The 14,277-nt window shown below is 44.5% G+C and overlaps 1 protein-coding gene across 1 annotated transcript in view; it reads right to left on the reverse strand.

Moving 5' to 3' along the window:
* Positions 1-13,368, reverse strand: part of AQP1 (aquaporin 1 (Colton blood group)) — a 26,992-nt gene extending 13,624 nt beyond the window's left edge. Inside the window, exon 1 of the mRNA XM_024196804.2 lies at positions 12,847-13,368. Coding sequence (XP_024052572.2) covers positions 12,847-13,236 — 390 coding nt within the window. The 5' untranslated portion in view covers positions 13,237-13,368. The remainder of the gene's footprint in view (positions 1-12,846) is intronic.
* Between the last annotated feature and the right edge of the window lie 909 nt (positions 13,369-14,277).

The following is a 14,277-nucleotide window of genomic DNA, read 5'->3' on the forward strand; positions in this document are numbered from 1 at the left end:
CGCCAGGGGCTTTCCCTACACAAGCGGCGTCCCACGTTTGGGAAACACTGCTCTACTCCAAAGTCCCTCAGTTATTTTGTTGGTACAGGACACCTTTCCTCAGACTGGCTCTTCTGTTGTCTCCATTATCTCAGGTAACTATGTCCCGACCACCACAATTCATGCTGCTGTTCCAATTGGATATGAGCAGCATCACTTCCTGTCCTAGCCTGTACTTAGTGTTTTTTATGCAGTGTGGAACTGTGGCAGCATTTAATCCCAGTGATGGTGGCAATTCAATGGGGGACCAAAACAATCCCTCTATGTCACACGGTTATTTTTTAAAGGACTTTGAGATACTGTAGGATCACAGTTCTGAAGTCAATGGGACTGCTCACATGACTGAAGTTAGTAAAAGCTGTGTTATCCAGCACTTCACCAGCCGGAAAGCTCTAGAAACCGGCATTTCTGATCTTCACTGAAAGTCCGGTTTATAGCCCAGTTGGCACGGGGCTGGCAGGCTCCCTACCTGGCTCCGCATGGCTCCCACAGAAGCGGCAACATGTCCCTTCTGCTCCTAGGTGAAGGAACGGCCACAAGGGGTTCGGAGTGCGGGAGGGGGTGCAGGGCTGGGGATTGGGGTGTAGGATGGGGTGTGTGGTGCAGAGTCTGGGAGGGAGTTTGGGTAAGGGAGGGGGCTTGGGGCAGGGGGTTGGGGCACGGGAGGGGTTTCAGGGTGCTGGATCCAGGCGGTACTCACCTCAGGTGGCTCCCCGCAAGCAGTGACCTGTCTCTGTTGCTCCTAGGTGGAGGTGTGGCTAGGCGGCTCTGTGTGCTGCCTCTGCCCCGCCCTGAGAGCTGGCTCTGCAGCTCCCATTGGCCAGGAACCGCAGCCAGTGGCAGCGCCTGCAGATGGAGGCAGCATGCAGAGCCCCCGAGCCGCACCTCCAACTAGGAGCATTAGGGACAGGTCACCGCTTGCGGGGAGCTGCCCGAGGTGAGCACTGTCCAGATCTGGCACTCCACACCCTCTCCTGCACCCCATCCCCCTGCCCATAGCCCCCTCCTGCACCCAAATTCCCTCCCGGAGCCCACACCCTGTACCTCTTCCCGCGCCCCAACCCCGCACCCCCTCCTGCACCCAAACTCCCTCCCTCTTAGTTAGCCGGAATTTTTCCCTTACCGGCACCCCCCATTCCCCTAACATCCTGGATAAAAAAGCTTTTCCTATATGTGCTTTGTTGCATACTGTTTTGTTGAGTCGGGGTCAAAATGCACTATGGCCACGATCCAGCAAAGCACAGAAGTATGTGCATAACTTCAATCGGGATCACTCGCATGTTTAAAATTCCACGTGCTTAAGTGCTTTGTCAAATCAGGGCCCAGATTCTGTGAGTTATTATAAAGTTATTAATATTGCGATGAAGTTGTCCTCTTCATCACTTTGCAAAGGCTTTGACATTCAGATTTACCTTTGTTTGGTACACAGCAAGTAAAGCATTGAGAGTTCTCCTTGAGCTGACTATTTAATGATGTTAAATCCTCAGTAGTTGAGTAATTGATTAATAATAACATGTTAATAATTGTTCTTCTGTATGACCTTTTGTGGAAGAGCTCAAACCACTTGACAAACACTAATTCATTAACAACATCCCGGTGAGACAGGCATTATTACACCCATTATTTAGCTGGTTTTGATTTATATAGTGCAACTTGTCAGAAATCTCTGGGACACAGAGAGGTTTAAATGTTTTTTTGTCTCAGGCCACACAACAGGGGAATGCTCCAAAGCTCATTGAAGTCAATGGAAATCTTTGGAAAGACTTCATCAGCCTGTCGGTCAGTGATAGAACCTGCAGTAGAATATGGGGGCATAACTTCCTGTCCTCTGCCAGACTCTCCCTCCCAACAAATACAGATGAGAGAATTCTAGATGCCAGCCCAGGCATTTCTCTAAGAACAACAGCTATCTTCCACTCTTTGGACAGTAGACAACCTCAAATAATAAGACCCAACCACCATCCTCCCACCCTCTCCACTAAAGGGTGAGAAACTAGTCATTCCTTTTGTGTTACAGGGCCCAATGTGCTATAAAGAGAAGAATGATGGCTTCATTTATATTAAACCAACGTATATAAATCTAGCATATGTGTCCAATGGCAGACAGTAAATGTCAATATATCTACAGGTCCTTCATTAAACATCACCAGTGTGAGGCAAAGCATTTGTGGAAGAGTCTCATTACACTTTCCCTTTGTATATTCCCCGTGGGAAAGTTTCCTTGTGAAATGATTTTTGATTTTACTGTTTGGGAAAAAACTAGGAGGTTTTTTTTTCCTAAACTCAATTAAAACTGAATAAACAAATCCTTTTTAGAAGCATGTTTGGAGCACTTAATTATACAGATAAACTATTTGTTACCTCCTTCATTGGCAACTTGTAATGGGAATTGGGTGCCTACCTGCTCTTTGTGCCTATGACAATCTCCCCCAGTATGTGGACACTGGAACAACTATCTGGCTTTGTACAAACACCACAGTGTGGGCACTTGCTGATTGCCTTGAAGTAGCATTAGTTTTATATTTCTAAACCCAAGCTCCAATGAAACTGAAATCTTCCTTGGAATTAAGGGGATATTCAGAGACTTCTCAAACCCGAGGTAGTTTATACCTTTAAACTCTCCTTTCTAAAGGTAAAATTTGGCCATTAATATTCAGAATAGGCTTCTGGAGTGAAGGCAGCAATTTCTGCTCTCTCATTTCTCTGCCCTGATCATCAATATAGAAGCAATATCAGAAAAAGGGTTAAGGGCCAAATTCTGTCTCCATTACATCCATGTCACCTCTGTCTATTTTATTCAGGTTCTCAGATGGCCCACATCACCATATATTGTCTTTAGAAAAGGGATCAGGGAGAGAACATGGGAGTGAGAGTGAATAGCAGCAGTAATAAGAGAACTGTGCTGCTAGTTGGAAGGGTCCAAGAATTGGAGAAAGACTGAATGTCTGAGGTGTAGATTGTTTTCCCAGTGGAGCCCAGGATACAGCAGGATTTCTAGGCTGCATCCCCTAACCCAAGTGGTGGATTAGAGACCTCCACCTCTTTAGGGGAGAATAACTTTGTTGAGCTATTCAGACACTTTTCACCTCTCATTTATTTATGTGTCTATTTATTTTTCTGTCCAAGATAGAGGACAGGCCCCGTGTAATTGATTTAATGGAATACTATGCTGTCCTAAACTCAGATTTCATTGTCTTCAGTGGAGCTCTACCCACTTACCATCAGCTCTGAATACAGTTCTGAATTTCAATGTAATTATTTATTTTTCATTGGGATTTTCCTTTTAGAACACATGGTATCAGGTTCTGCTCCCATTCCCACCTATGTAAATCCAGAGGGGATTTACTGAGTTCTTATTGTTATTGCTATTAAATTATTATTCCTATTTGTATTGGGGCAGCACCTAGGAGCCCTTGTCATAGACCCAGGCCCGCATTGTGCTAGGTGCTGTACAAACACACAACCAAAATTATAAAAGCAAAAAGACAAGCTCTGTCCCTGAGAGCTTGTAATCAAAATGTAAGGCAAGAGACAACAGGTGGAGACAGACCAACAGGGGAGCACAAGGAAACAATGAGACAATTTGGATGTACAAAATAAATGTCATTTCTCAAAAATGAAATTTGCATCATGATACCTATTTTTTTTAAATCCTGGGATGACAGATTCCTAAAATGGCTAATGAAGATCACGTTTACATTTTGAATTTTTTATCGGCCTTTGTCTGTTAGTATGACCTTTTGTTATCTAGAGTTTCCAGTTAAACTAGAGAGTGGGAAAGCAAACACTCATTGACTATAAATCACTGAAAAAAGCAGGAAACTTCTATATGAGAACAGGAAATTTTCTAGAGCTGTTTTTTCCTCCTTTAAAATTTGTGAACTAATCTTATGCTCAGAGAGAGAAAAAAGGGTTGTCATAGATTTGTCTTTATACAACTCTGATTCCTACATTTTCTAGGATTCTCTTATCCTTTAAATAGCTGCCATCTTCCATCCACCCGGAAAGCCACATTTTTGGCTGGCATAAGTGGACACAGCTCCATTGACTTCCATAAAGTTTTACCCATTTACACAAACAGAGAATTGGCCCCAGAGACTCCCACAAGCTACTTTCATTACCTCATTCTTTCCCTCCATCCTGCCTCTCACCAGAAAGACCTCTTCCCCTCTCCATTTATTCCCTCATGTGCCAGATTCCCAGTCTGGATCGATACAGATAGTTACTTTTTTCATGCCTAGTGAATCTCAAGTGGATTTGTCTCATCCCTAGAAATGAAGGCTTGGTAGCCCTGCATGGCCTGGAGCAAGTTCCACCTACACACAGCTCTGACAGGGCGTCTCTTCCAGTGAAATCTGTGATGCTTGTCCTAGGCCTGCCCTGAGCCTAAAGTGAAAGATGCCAAATCAAAGATTCTAGAAAGTAACGTTCACTGCTTGGTCACAAAATAGTCTGGGTGGTGGCAGAGAGAGTTTCCTACAAATCGTAGCCAACACGTCTCAACTTTAGAACTGAAAACTCTAGAACAGAAAACAAATTTCACCAAAGACTTTCGGAAAGGGGGGGGGGGGGAAGAGGAAGGTCTTGTTTTTCACTGAGGAAAAAAAAGTCATCAAATATGTTCCGGACAGTTCTACTCACTCTTAAATTGCTGGGACCTCCTCAAGGGGTTAAAAAGTTTACACATTTCCTTTTAGTAGCTTGAACAAAACTAATAGGTATGATTAGGTCTATTGTATCTCATTCTTATGCAAGTCTATAGATTTTCTCCCACAATCTGAAGTCACAGAATAATATTTTGTATTTAAATAGCACATTTATTCTGAGGATTTCACAGCACTTTCCAAACAGGAATGTTTAACTCCTCCTAATACTCTAGCCACCACCAGGAGTCCACTTCCGGGCATAAAACATCCTCAGGAGGGCTCTATTCTAAGCCTAGGGACTGGACTGATGAGTGGATGGTCCCCAAAAGTGATTCTAGAAGCCAGGGATTGCTACGCCCCTTTCTCCCATCCCCACCCACTGTACTATGAGCCAGGGTGTGGTTTAGCAGCTGCCACTGCAGCTCTGTGACATTTAAGGAGCTCCCACACCGAGGAAATCTTCAAGTGGCCAATTCAGCCGGTTTTATGGCTGCTTCGCTCTATTGGATAGGAGCATTATCATACTGTAGGTTCAGGGCCATCATGTCAATTGTGTTTTCTTAAGAAGGAGTCAGGAGGGGATAGTTCCATGCATTAAGCAGATGTGTTGATTTGGGTGGACAGTCAGAGTTGTTTTATAGCCTTACGAGATGTGCTAGTCCTAATTAACACCTCCAGACAAACCGTATTCCCTAGACGCTATGCATGTTGTACAAGGATCTCATGTACTTAGTGATAAGGCTATCTCATAAGTATAGCAGAGAAAAAAGCTGGGTGAGGTAATATCTTTTACTGAACCAACTTCTGTTGGTGAAAGACACAAGCTTTCGAGCTCTTCTTCAGGTCTGGGAAAGATATTCAAAGTGTTACAGCTAAATCCAATGCGTTTCATCTTTTATTTAGCTGTGACACTCTGAGGACCTTTCCCAGATGCAGACCTGAAGAAGAGCTCTGTGTAAGCTTGAAAGCTTGTCTCTTTCACCAACAGGAGTTAGTCCAATAAAAGATATTACCTCTCTAATATCCTGGGAACATCACAGCTACAACAGCACTGCAAATAATTATAAGTATAGTGTCTTTTACCAAAAGGGGTTTCAAAATATATATATCGGGTGTGACTCACCCATCGCAGAGAACACAGGACATTTCTGGGGTGGTAGAGAGCAGCTATGCTGCATCAGAAACACTAATCACTAATTTTTAGGTGGGGAAGGAAAGAATAACTTCTCCAAGTAAAACTGCATCAATACTCTAAAGAGGTAACACAGCCAGGAAATAATGGCTAACTCTCCCGTTCTTCCTAAATTAACTATAACATTTACCCCAGGGCGCCAGTTGTATGTCTCATTCAGAAGATGGATCTTCTATCACTATGGAAACAAGTTACTAACATAGCAACACCACTGCAGTTTTCAAACAAGTGATTTTCTTGTGCTTTGTATCTTATCAAAGTCACCCATCTCCCTGGCAGAATGCTGTTATGTATGCAGGGATCATTTTGCCCACTACTGAAATGCAGCCACCTCTGGAGTGCACTACAGCAGCTATAGTATGTGTTTAATAGTGCAGAACATAACAACACAACAGCCTAGGCCAGCAGGAGAGAGAGAATACTGCGTTTAATTGAAACCACAGGGGGAATTTAGGTATGCAGAATGTAATTTCTTACGTTGAAATTTGACCAGGGTGCAAGGACTTAAGTCTTTGTCTTATAAAGAGTGTCATGCCCTCTATAATGTCTGTAAGAAGTCCAGACCTCAGATGTATGTCTCATCTGTCCAGTGGCACCTCCAGGAGTCCAATACTCCATAGCACGAGGCTGGCTCAGAGGAAAAAATGCTGCCTACTCATTCACCAGCCTTGATTTTCTAAAACACTGGGGTTTTCTTTGTAAGTCCCACCACCCAACTCCTGACCCAATCTGATTTCGTTTAGTTTAAGATTGGATGAGATCACAGTCTGAGGGTGTGGTCATAATGAAAGAGGGAAACAGGAAAAACTGAATCACCACAGCAAAACATACGCAGAAGCCACTCCTGGCACATTGGTTATAACACAGCTTTGGGCTTTCTGAGGCTTTCTCTAATCTGTGATAAGAGCTGTGTGAATAACCAATTCTTTGGTTTGGTGGCAGAACCAAAAAAAAAATTATTTCAGGTCCACCCAACTCTAAAATATTTTCAATTTTTCAATGAACAAAAAATAGGACAAAAGTTTGACCCAAACCCAAAACATTTCATTTCATTTTCAAGGAGGTTTTTTGAAGTTCTTTCAAAAAAACAACTGAAGTAAAATTCAAAACAAAAAGTCATTTGACATTGAAAAATTGAAATGATTTGTTTAGAAAATATCAAACCAATTTCTCGGGCTGATAAATCCATCCTGGAGCTGAACAACACTCAGAGACCACTGCTTGTTCTCCTCAGAGAGTTACTTGCACTGAGCACATGCGGAGGGATTTGTCCTGTAACGGCAAAGTGCTGGGGAAGGGAGGGGCATGAAAGTAGTGGTTACTGCCAAGCACTGATCCTGCTGTGGTGAAGAGCTAATGTTGTGGTGAAGCACCCTCCTTCCTCTTTTAGGCAAGACTTTTGAGTCATCTCCAAGCCTGGTTAACCAGACAATATAAAACCATTTTGCATCCCAGCTTGTACATTCATGCGTCTGCCACTGTTGATTCATCTGTGGAACAGCCTACTTGACTATGGGTGTGGCAGAGGGACTATCCATTAGAGAGAAAGTCCAAAGCACACTCGAGGAACAACATGCAGTGAAACCCATACAAAAGTACACCTTTATTGGTGTGATCTCTTAGGAGACTGCTCCAAAATATCTCCGAACGTACTGGTCTGGCTTTGTTCCAAAGACATCTCCTTTTTGTAACCAATTTCTGTCAGCCCACTGCATGCTCCCTTAAAACAGAGTTGGTTGTATTTATTGTTCTTGTTTTTCCTCCTCTGTCTAGATTAATCTCCTCTAGTACTCATGTTTATTTTCCTACCTTTACATTCTTTTTCATTTAATTTAAGGCAGAATTATCACTAGTTTTTCAAACTTGAAGAAAGGTCTTAGAACAAGCAAGGCGCTTGCTTGCTGAGCTTCGCAGTGGGGTTCTCAGCAGCTTTAGTAAGTACACAAAGCCACATAAAGTGCAGTAAATTATGAACTCCTGAAGCAGTGCATACATTTTTCACAATCTTATAATTTCAGCCATAGGGAAAATTGACTTAAAATTGGCAACACATATTTTACGGCAATCTGGTAAACGTGTTGAGATAATCATTGATGGGCAGCAAATATCTTTACTACAGCAGTTATCTGGCCACATATCAGTTGCCTCTTGCCTGCTTTTCATTAACTTAAGTAAGTTGTTGACCATTAATAGTCTGTTTAGTGTAAGTAAATTACACGTTAACAATCCATAGTTTACAGAACTGTCGCAAACATAGAATAGTCAGCTACATTCAGAAGCCAAGGCTGTGTCTTGGATTTACTCTGCTCTTACAGTTCTAACATGTGGAAACTAGTCTGGGGCGAGAAGCTGAAATTATCCACACACACACAAAAAAGATGCAAGATGATGGAAAGAGATGCCTCCTCTGAACTGCAAACAGATACCTTACCTGTGTTAACACTGTGTCATGGTTAAAGACTGACAAGGGAGGGCCAGATTTTTAGAATTGCACATACCCAGCTTGTCTCTTACTGTCCCTCAGCATTAGTGTCTGATTCAAAGCTTGCTGAACAAAATAAATGTATTTTCCTTGATGTCAGTGACTTTTGGATCAGGCCCTTTTAATGTAGTCATCTTAGTTTAACACCGACAGACCCCGGTCATCGGCGGGCAGGATCAAATCTGGTACTTCTGGAGTTAAATGCACGAACCTCAAGCCATACGGCTCTTAGCTAAGGCTGTAGCGCAAACTCATTAATCTTCTAGTGGTCGCAGGTGCTATTAGAGGGGACAGAACACCACACCCAGCAGGTGTGTGGGTTACATTAGCACCATATAGTACCTAAAAGTAAACCCTTTAAAGGAGTTTAATACCTTTCCCTGCTCCCTCCACCCTCTTTCTCTGCACCCTTGCATCTCTCTTGGTGTGTTTTGTTATAACTGCTGTCATTTTGCTTAGCTTGCTTGCATTGCTTTTTGTCTGTCTGGTTTGCTGGTGGTAGGCAGTGAGGCTCACTATTACCACGATGCATACCTGCAGGTCTGAGACCGCGTGTGCACAGCAGGTTGTCTATTCACTCACACTGGTCATGTGCAAATGTGCTTGCACTTTTTTTTTTTTGGCTCATAAAAACGTGAAAATTTGACCCTAATGTTACGACAGAAACCACTTCTCTAGGAACCGTAGCCCAACCTAAAAGCCTCTTCTTTTTTTCCCACACATTCAGCTTAATGTACCCTCTCGTTCCCACTGAAAGCACAAGCAGCTGAAGCTGTTGGCAATAATGTAGGTTCTATCCCTTCCCTATTGTACTCTAGTTAAGGGGGGGGGGCGTTGTACAAAGGCAGATCTACATTGTTTCTGCTTATCTTCTGTTTAAGGACGGATCCAGCCTGCTCTGAGGCTTGACCTGTGTTTTTTTTCCCATGTGACCTATCATGACAGGTTCTGAAAAACCTTCTTGTCAGGGCAGCTGCTGGGCGGTTTTCCCCCTGCACTGAACTTAGCCACCCTGCCAATCTGGACTTGCCAGTGGGAAGTGAATAAACTTGTTTTCCTCTCTATTTCTCTCACAGGGAAAACAACAGCTGCTGCTCTCCCCATCTCCAGGGAGACCCCCCCACCGAGACTCCAGCCAGAACATTTAGCACTGAATGAAAAATCAGTTCTTCTGAATATTTGACAATGAAGACCACTGACAGCCATGCTCGGGATGATAGGAGTCACCTTAGAGAGCTACATGAACTGCAGGATTAGGGTGCTGACCAGTGTCCTGGACAAATTCCAATGTGGGGATATGGTCACATATGGTGCTAGACCAGGGGTGGGCAAACTTTTAGCCTGAGGGCCACATCTAGGTGGGGAAATTGCATGCAGGGCCACGAATGTAGGGCTGGGGCAGGGGGTTGGGGTGCGGGAGGGAGTGTGGCGTGTAGGAGGGGGTGCGGTGTGCAGGAAGGGGCTCAGGGCAAGGGGTTAGGGTGCAGGAGGGGGTGTGGAGTGCGGGAGGGGGCTCAGGGCAGGGGGTTGGGGTGCAGGGAGGGCTGCGGAGTGCAGGAGGTGGCTCAGGGCAGGGGGTTGGGGTGAGGGTGCAGAGTGAGGCAGGGGTCTCAAGGCAGGGGGTTAGATGCGGAGTGTAGGAGAGGTTCAGGGTGTGGTCTCCGGCCCAGCGCCACTTACCTTGAGTGGCTCCGGGGTGTCAGTGGTGTGCAGCGGGGCTAAGGCAGGGTCCCTGCCTGCCCTAGCCCCGTGCTGCTCCCGGAAGCAGCTGGCACCATGTCCCTGCGGCCCCTGGGGGAAGGGGGGGAAGAGGGCTCCACACGCTGCCCTCGCCTGCGGGTACTTCCCCTGAAGCTCCCATTGGCCGCGGTTCTCCATTCCCGGCCAATGGGAGCTGCGGGGGGAAGTACCCGCAGGCAAGGGCAGCATGTGGAGCCCTCTGCCCCCCCCCTTCCCCGAGGGCCCATGGGCCGTAGTTTGCCCACCCCTGTGCTAGAGCCATAAAATATCATGTTCTTTTCCCTGCAGGGTATTCTCTTCCCCTAAAAGCACAAATTCCATTGAATTCCACTGAGTTCCTGTAAAGACTCAGAGGCTTCCTTCCTGCAGGTCAGGTGGAATTTTTAAGTCTCCTGGGGTAAAATCAAGTCCCATTGAAGCCAATGGCAAAATTACCATTGATTCCACCCCGACACTTTGCACATGCCATTAGATTTAGTACAAACATTGGCTGGCTGGGAGGGCAATAGGAGTAAAATAGTGGCTCATTTGGGGAAAAAAATAGCCCCTGATTTTGTGGTATATTACCTAAAGGCTGAGGCCACATGCCCAAGTGGAGGGAACACTTTCTCTCAAGGAATGGTTCTTTCCCTCTCACAGCCAGCCTGTATTTGCTTTATTACCCCTGTAGACTTTTCTCCCTGCCTTCTTGTCATTCCAGCCCTATCTTCCCAGTCTTTCCCCCTGCCTCCCAGACACTTCTCTTTGGGGCCCCCGTCTCCCAGCTCCCCTGCCTGTGCAGTGTGTGTAGCACCCTCATAACTTGGGGTTAGTCACAGAAACAAAAGGGGTTTTGTCTGGTGTGACATATCCACCCAACAACAGTCCAGGTTCACCCAGGTTTAGGGTGAACCCATGCACGAGGGTTTCATGGCTGGCCAGTGTGCAGATGGGGAAATCCAAATGCTAACACTCTGGGAAACAGACCACCCGCATTTAATGACAGCTGGCAGCGAGGTGTTTGCAGGAGACCTCTTTGGTTACATGTGCTTCACTCCTGCATGGTCTAGTTCCCTCTGGCACTGGTTTCAGAGGGAAAGAGTACATATCATTTTTAGACCCTGATCCAAAGCCTATTGAACTCAATGGAAAGACGCTCGTTGATTCCCAGGGGCTTTGGGTCAGGCCCATAATTATTATCAAAATTTGGAAGCTGAGTGGATAGATGGATCATCATATCCCCTGTATCCACAGATTCCACAGAGGTAAACAAGCAACTAATATTGCAATGGAGCATGAAGGCTAGTGACACCCACTTGTTACTCTGGAGTAACTTATTAAATACCAACTTTTACTATATTTCTCATAATTTTCATTGTAGTTGCCTATGACACCTCAGCAAGTTCAACCACATTACATTATTTGTTCATTTAATACTCTTTGACTCGTTCTGTTTGTTTTCTCTTGCCTATAAAGGGGTTACCTGTAGCAAAAGACGCATTCTGATCAAAACCTTCGCTTGCAAATATGCCCAGTGAATTAAACTGGGTGCTGAATATTAATGTCAAAAACTGCAAGCTTAAATTCTTTATATGGGAGGGAACGTCCAGAAGATTTATAATAAGTGCAATTTGCAGAATCAGATGGAGTAACGAGCCATAAGGGAAATCCCAGTTTTAATATTCCTGTAGGTAACACTAACGAGGTGTTTGTGGCTATGGACTGACATTGAAAATAGGCTCATTCTAAGCCAAACAAATGCTTAAAGATATGTGTATCCATTTAATGGCCACTCTGGTCAAATGCCAGTATTTTAAGGAGGAACAGCTGCACTGAAATGATCTGAGCAGCTTTAATGAAATGACTGTCCACAGTCACACCGCCACAAACATCTGGCTGTAAAAGTACTGAAACCAGGGCTCCTATTATAGACAGTTGCCTCACCTCCTCTTGGCCAGAGCAATGCAGAATTCAACATTTACATCAGTGTATTTATAAACAAACAAAAACACAAGAAGTGGCAACTGTGACTCGGTGTCAGAGAGCAATTCAGCTCTCAGTGTAATGCAATAGGTACATTTCATTGTAGATTTTTGACAGGATTTCCTTTGCTACAGATCTCCCTCCTCCCCCACCCTTTTCTCTCTGTGTTTAATTAGGTACCTATGTTCTTAGCATCCATCCTGGGGTTATCTGAGCCCCTCATTAGGTAGCCTATACAGAGTAACCTGAAAACAATACAAATATATATTCATCTATGCACCTTAAATGGCATCACCAGAAAAGATATGTAGACTGAGATTTTCAAAGTCTGCTAAGGAATTTGAGTACCCAATTGCCAATAATTTTAATGGGAATTGGGCATCTAAATCCTTTAGGCAACTTTGAATATCTCATGCTTGACGTACAAAAGCAAACAGCAACCTAATGTGATTCCAGTAACCACCAGCATATGACCTTGTTTCAGGAAAAAAAGATCTCTGTCTTATCGAAGATGGTTTATATATCCTTAATCTCACAGCGGTCGCTGTACTAGCAAGTGACAGCATGAGCCCTAAAAACTTGATCCTATGGCAACTGAAGTCAAGGCAAAGGCTCCCGTTGACTTCAGTGGGCTTTGGATGAAGCCCTATTTTAAACACGGTTTCCTGCATTCTGACTGCCTGCCTCAAACAATCCCCAGACACCAGATTGCCCTCCTCAGTAGGTTATTGGTCTTACATTAAAACTTCTGCTTGAAAGTGGGAAAGAAAAGGTGATCGGCTTACCGCATTGAGCCCAAGGGAGTTGTTTGGAAGAGATGAAGTGACTCCAGAAAGAATCGCCGTGGCTACCACTGCTCCTAGGCACTGGGCAATGATGTACATGAAAGCCTTCAAGAGGCTGATCTGACAGCTCAGCAGAAGACCCAGGGTCACCGCTGGGTTCAGGTGGGCACCGCTGATGTGGCCCACACTTTGTGCCATGGTTGCAATCGCGATTCCAAAAGCCAGCGAGACCTTCACATTGTCTTGAGTGGCTGTGGCTGTTCTGTTGCCGACTACAGGAAAATTGTAGCCCAGTGCTGAGCCGATGCTGATAAAAATAAAGAGGCTCATGGCTAAGAACTCAGCCACTACTGCCCTCCAAAACATTTTCTTTTTGAATTCACTAGCCATCTTTTCTCTCTCTCTCTCCCTCCCTTCCCCTGCTTGATATTTCTCTTTTAAGGTCTGAGGAGGAAAGCTGAAGAAAAAACAGAGTTCTTGGATTATTTATAGGGCTTTGGGTGGTCTGTAGGAGGAAAGGGGTGTTACACAAAAGGAGGAAAGAACATCTACATAGATTGATGTAAGGCACTACATGCGTGCCAAAGTTTTTTCTTCTCTTTTTTTTCCCCTCTCTTCCCCTCCCCTCAGAGACTCCGATCTCTGCTGCCGTTTTTAAGAGGCTTTTTAAAATCCTTATAAAAGAGTGCTTAGGGGTGCCTCAGGAGTTTTACCATCATTCGGTTACCCTCTATGTGCATGCAAGTTGGGCTGCAAGGTCTTACAGGATTTCTCTCTCTTTGGACTCAGCCAAAAAACAAGGTATCTATGCAGGCTTGTGTTTTAATCGGTCTCAGTTTCAGCAGAGGCTGGCTGTGGCAACTGAAAGTGGGTAAATGAAACTGACAGCTAAAAGTGCACTCCAGAGACTGTAAAGATCACATTGTATCGTATTTTAAACCAGGCAGGCAGTGTCAATTTTGCTATCCCAGTGTCAATCTAAAATAACTCGACTGAAGTAATTTGGAGGCTTTATACATGTGTAACTATGATCAGAAATAATTCAATTGCAGACAATGGAGTTATTCTGTTTTTTATTGGTGTAATTGAGATCAGAATCTGGCACAATGTGTGTTTGTGCGTGTTGCACTTGTTGCTTATGTGCTTGTAATATATATAACTATATACATATATATATAACAAATAGCCTATATTCTATACACCCATATTATGTCCTTGTAAGGACAGTTAGGGTCTCTCAAATCTTCCCCGGTTGACACCCCTATTAGCAGTAAATAAGCCACTCTGGAATCTACTTGCCCAAGTCCTGCAGAGAAAGTAGTATACACACTTTTCTTTAACCCTTCTCTTCCAAAGGGCAGCTGTCCTTGCTGTCACCAGGGAGACTGGCTTCTGCTGCTGCAGATAAACAGTCCTGGCCAGAGAGGGAGA

Source organism: Terrapene carolina, unplaced genomic scaffold (assembly GCF_002925995.2).
Source record: "Terrapene carolina triunguis isolate 2854851 unplaced genomic scaffold, T_m_triunguis-2.0 Scaffold111, whole genome shotgun sequence".
In the NCBI taxonomy this organism is placed as follows: Eukaryota; Metazoa; Chordata; order Testudines; family Emydidae; genus Terrapene; species Terrapene triunguis.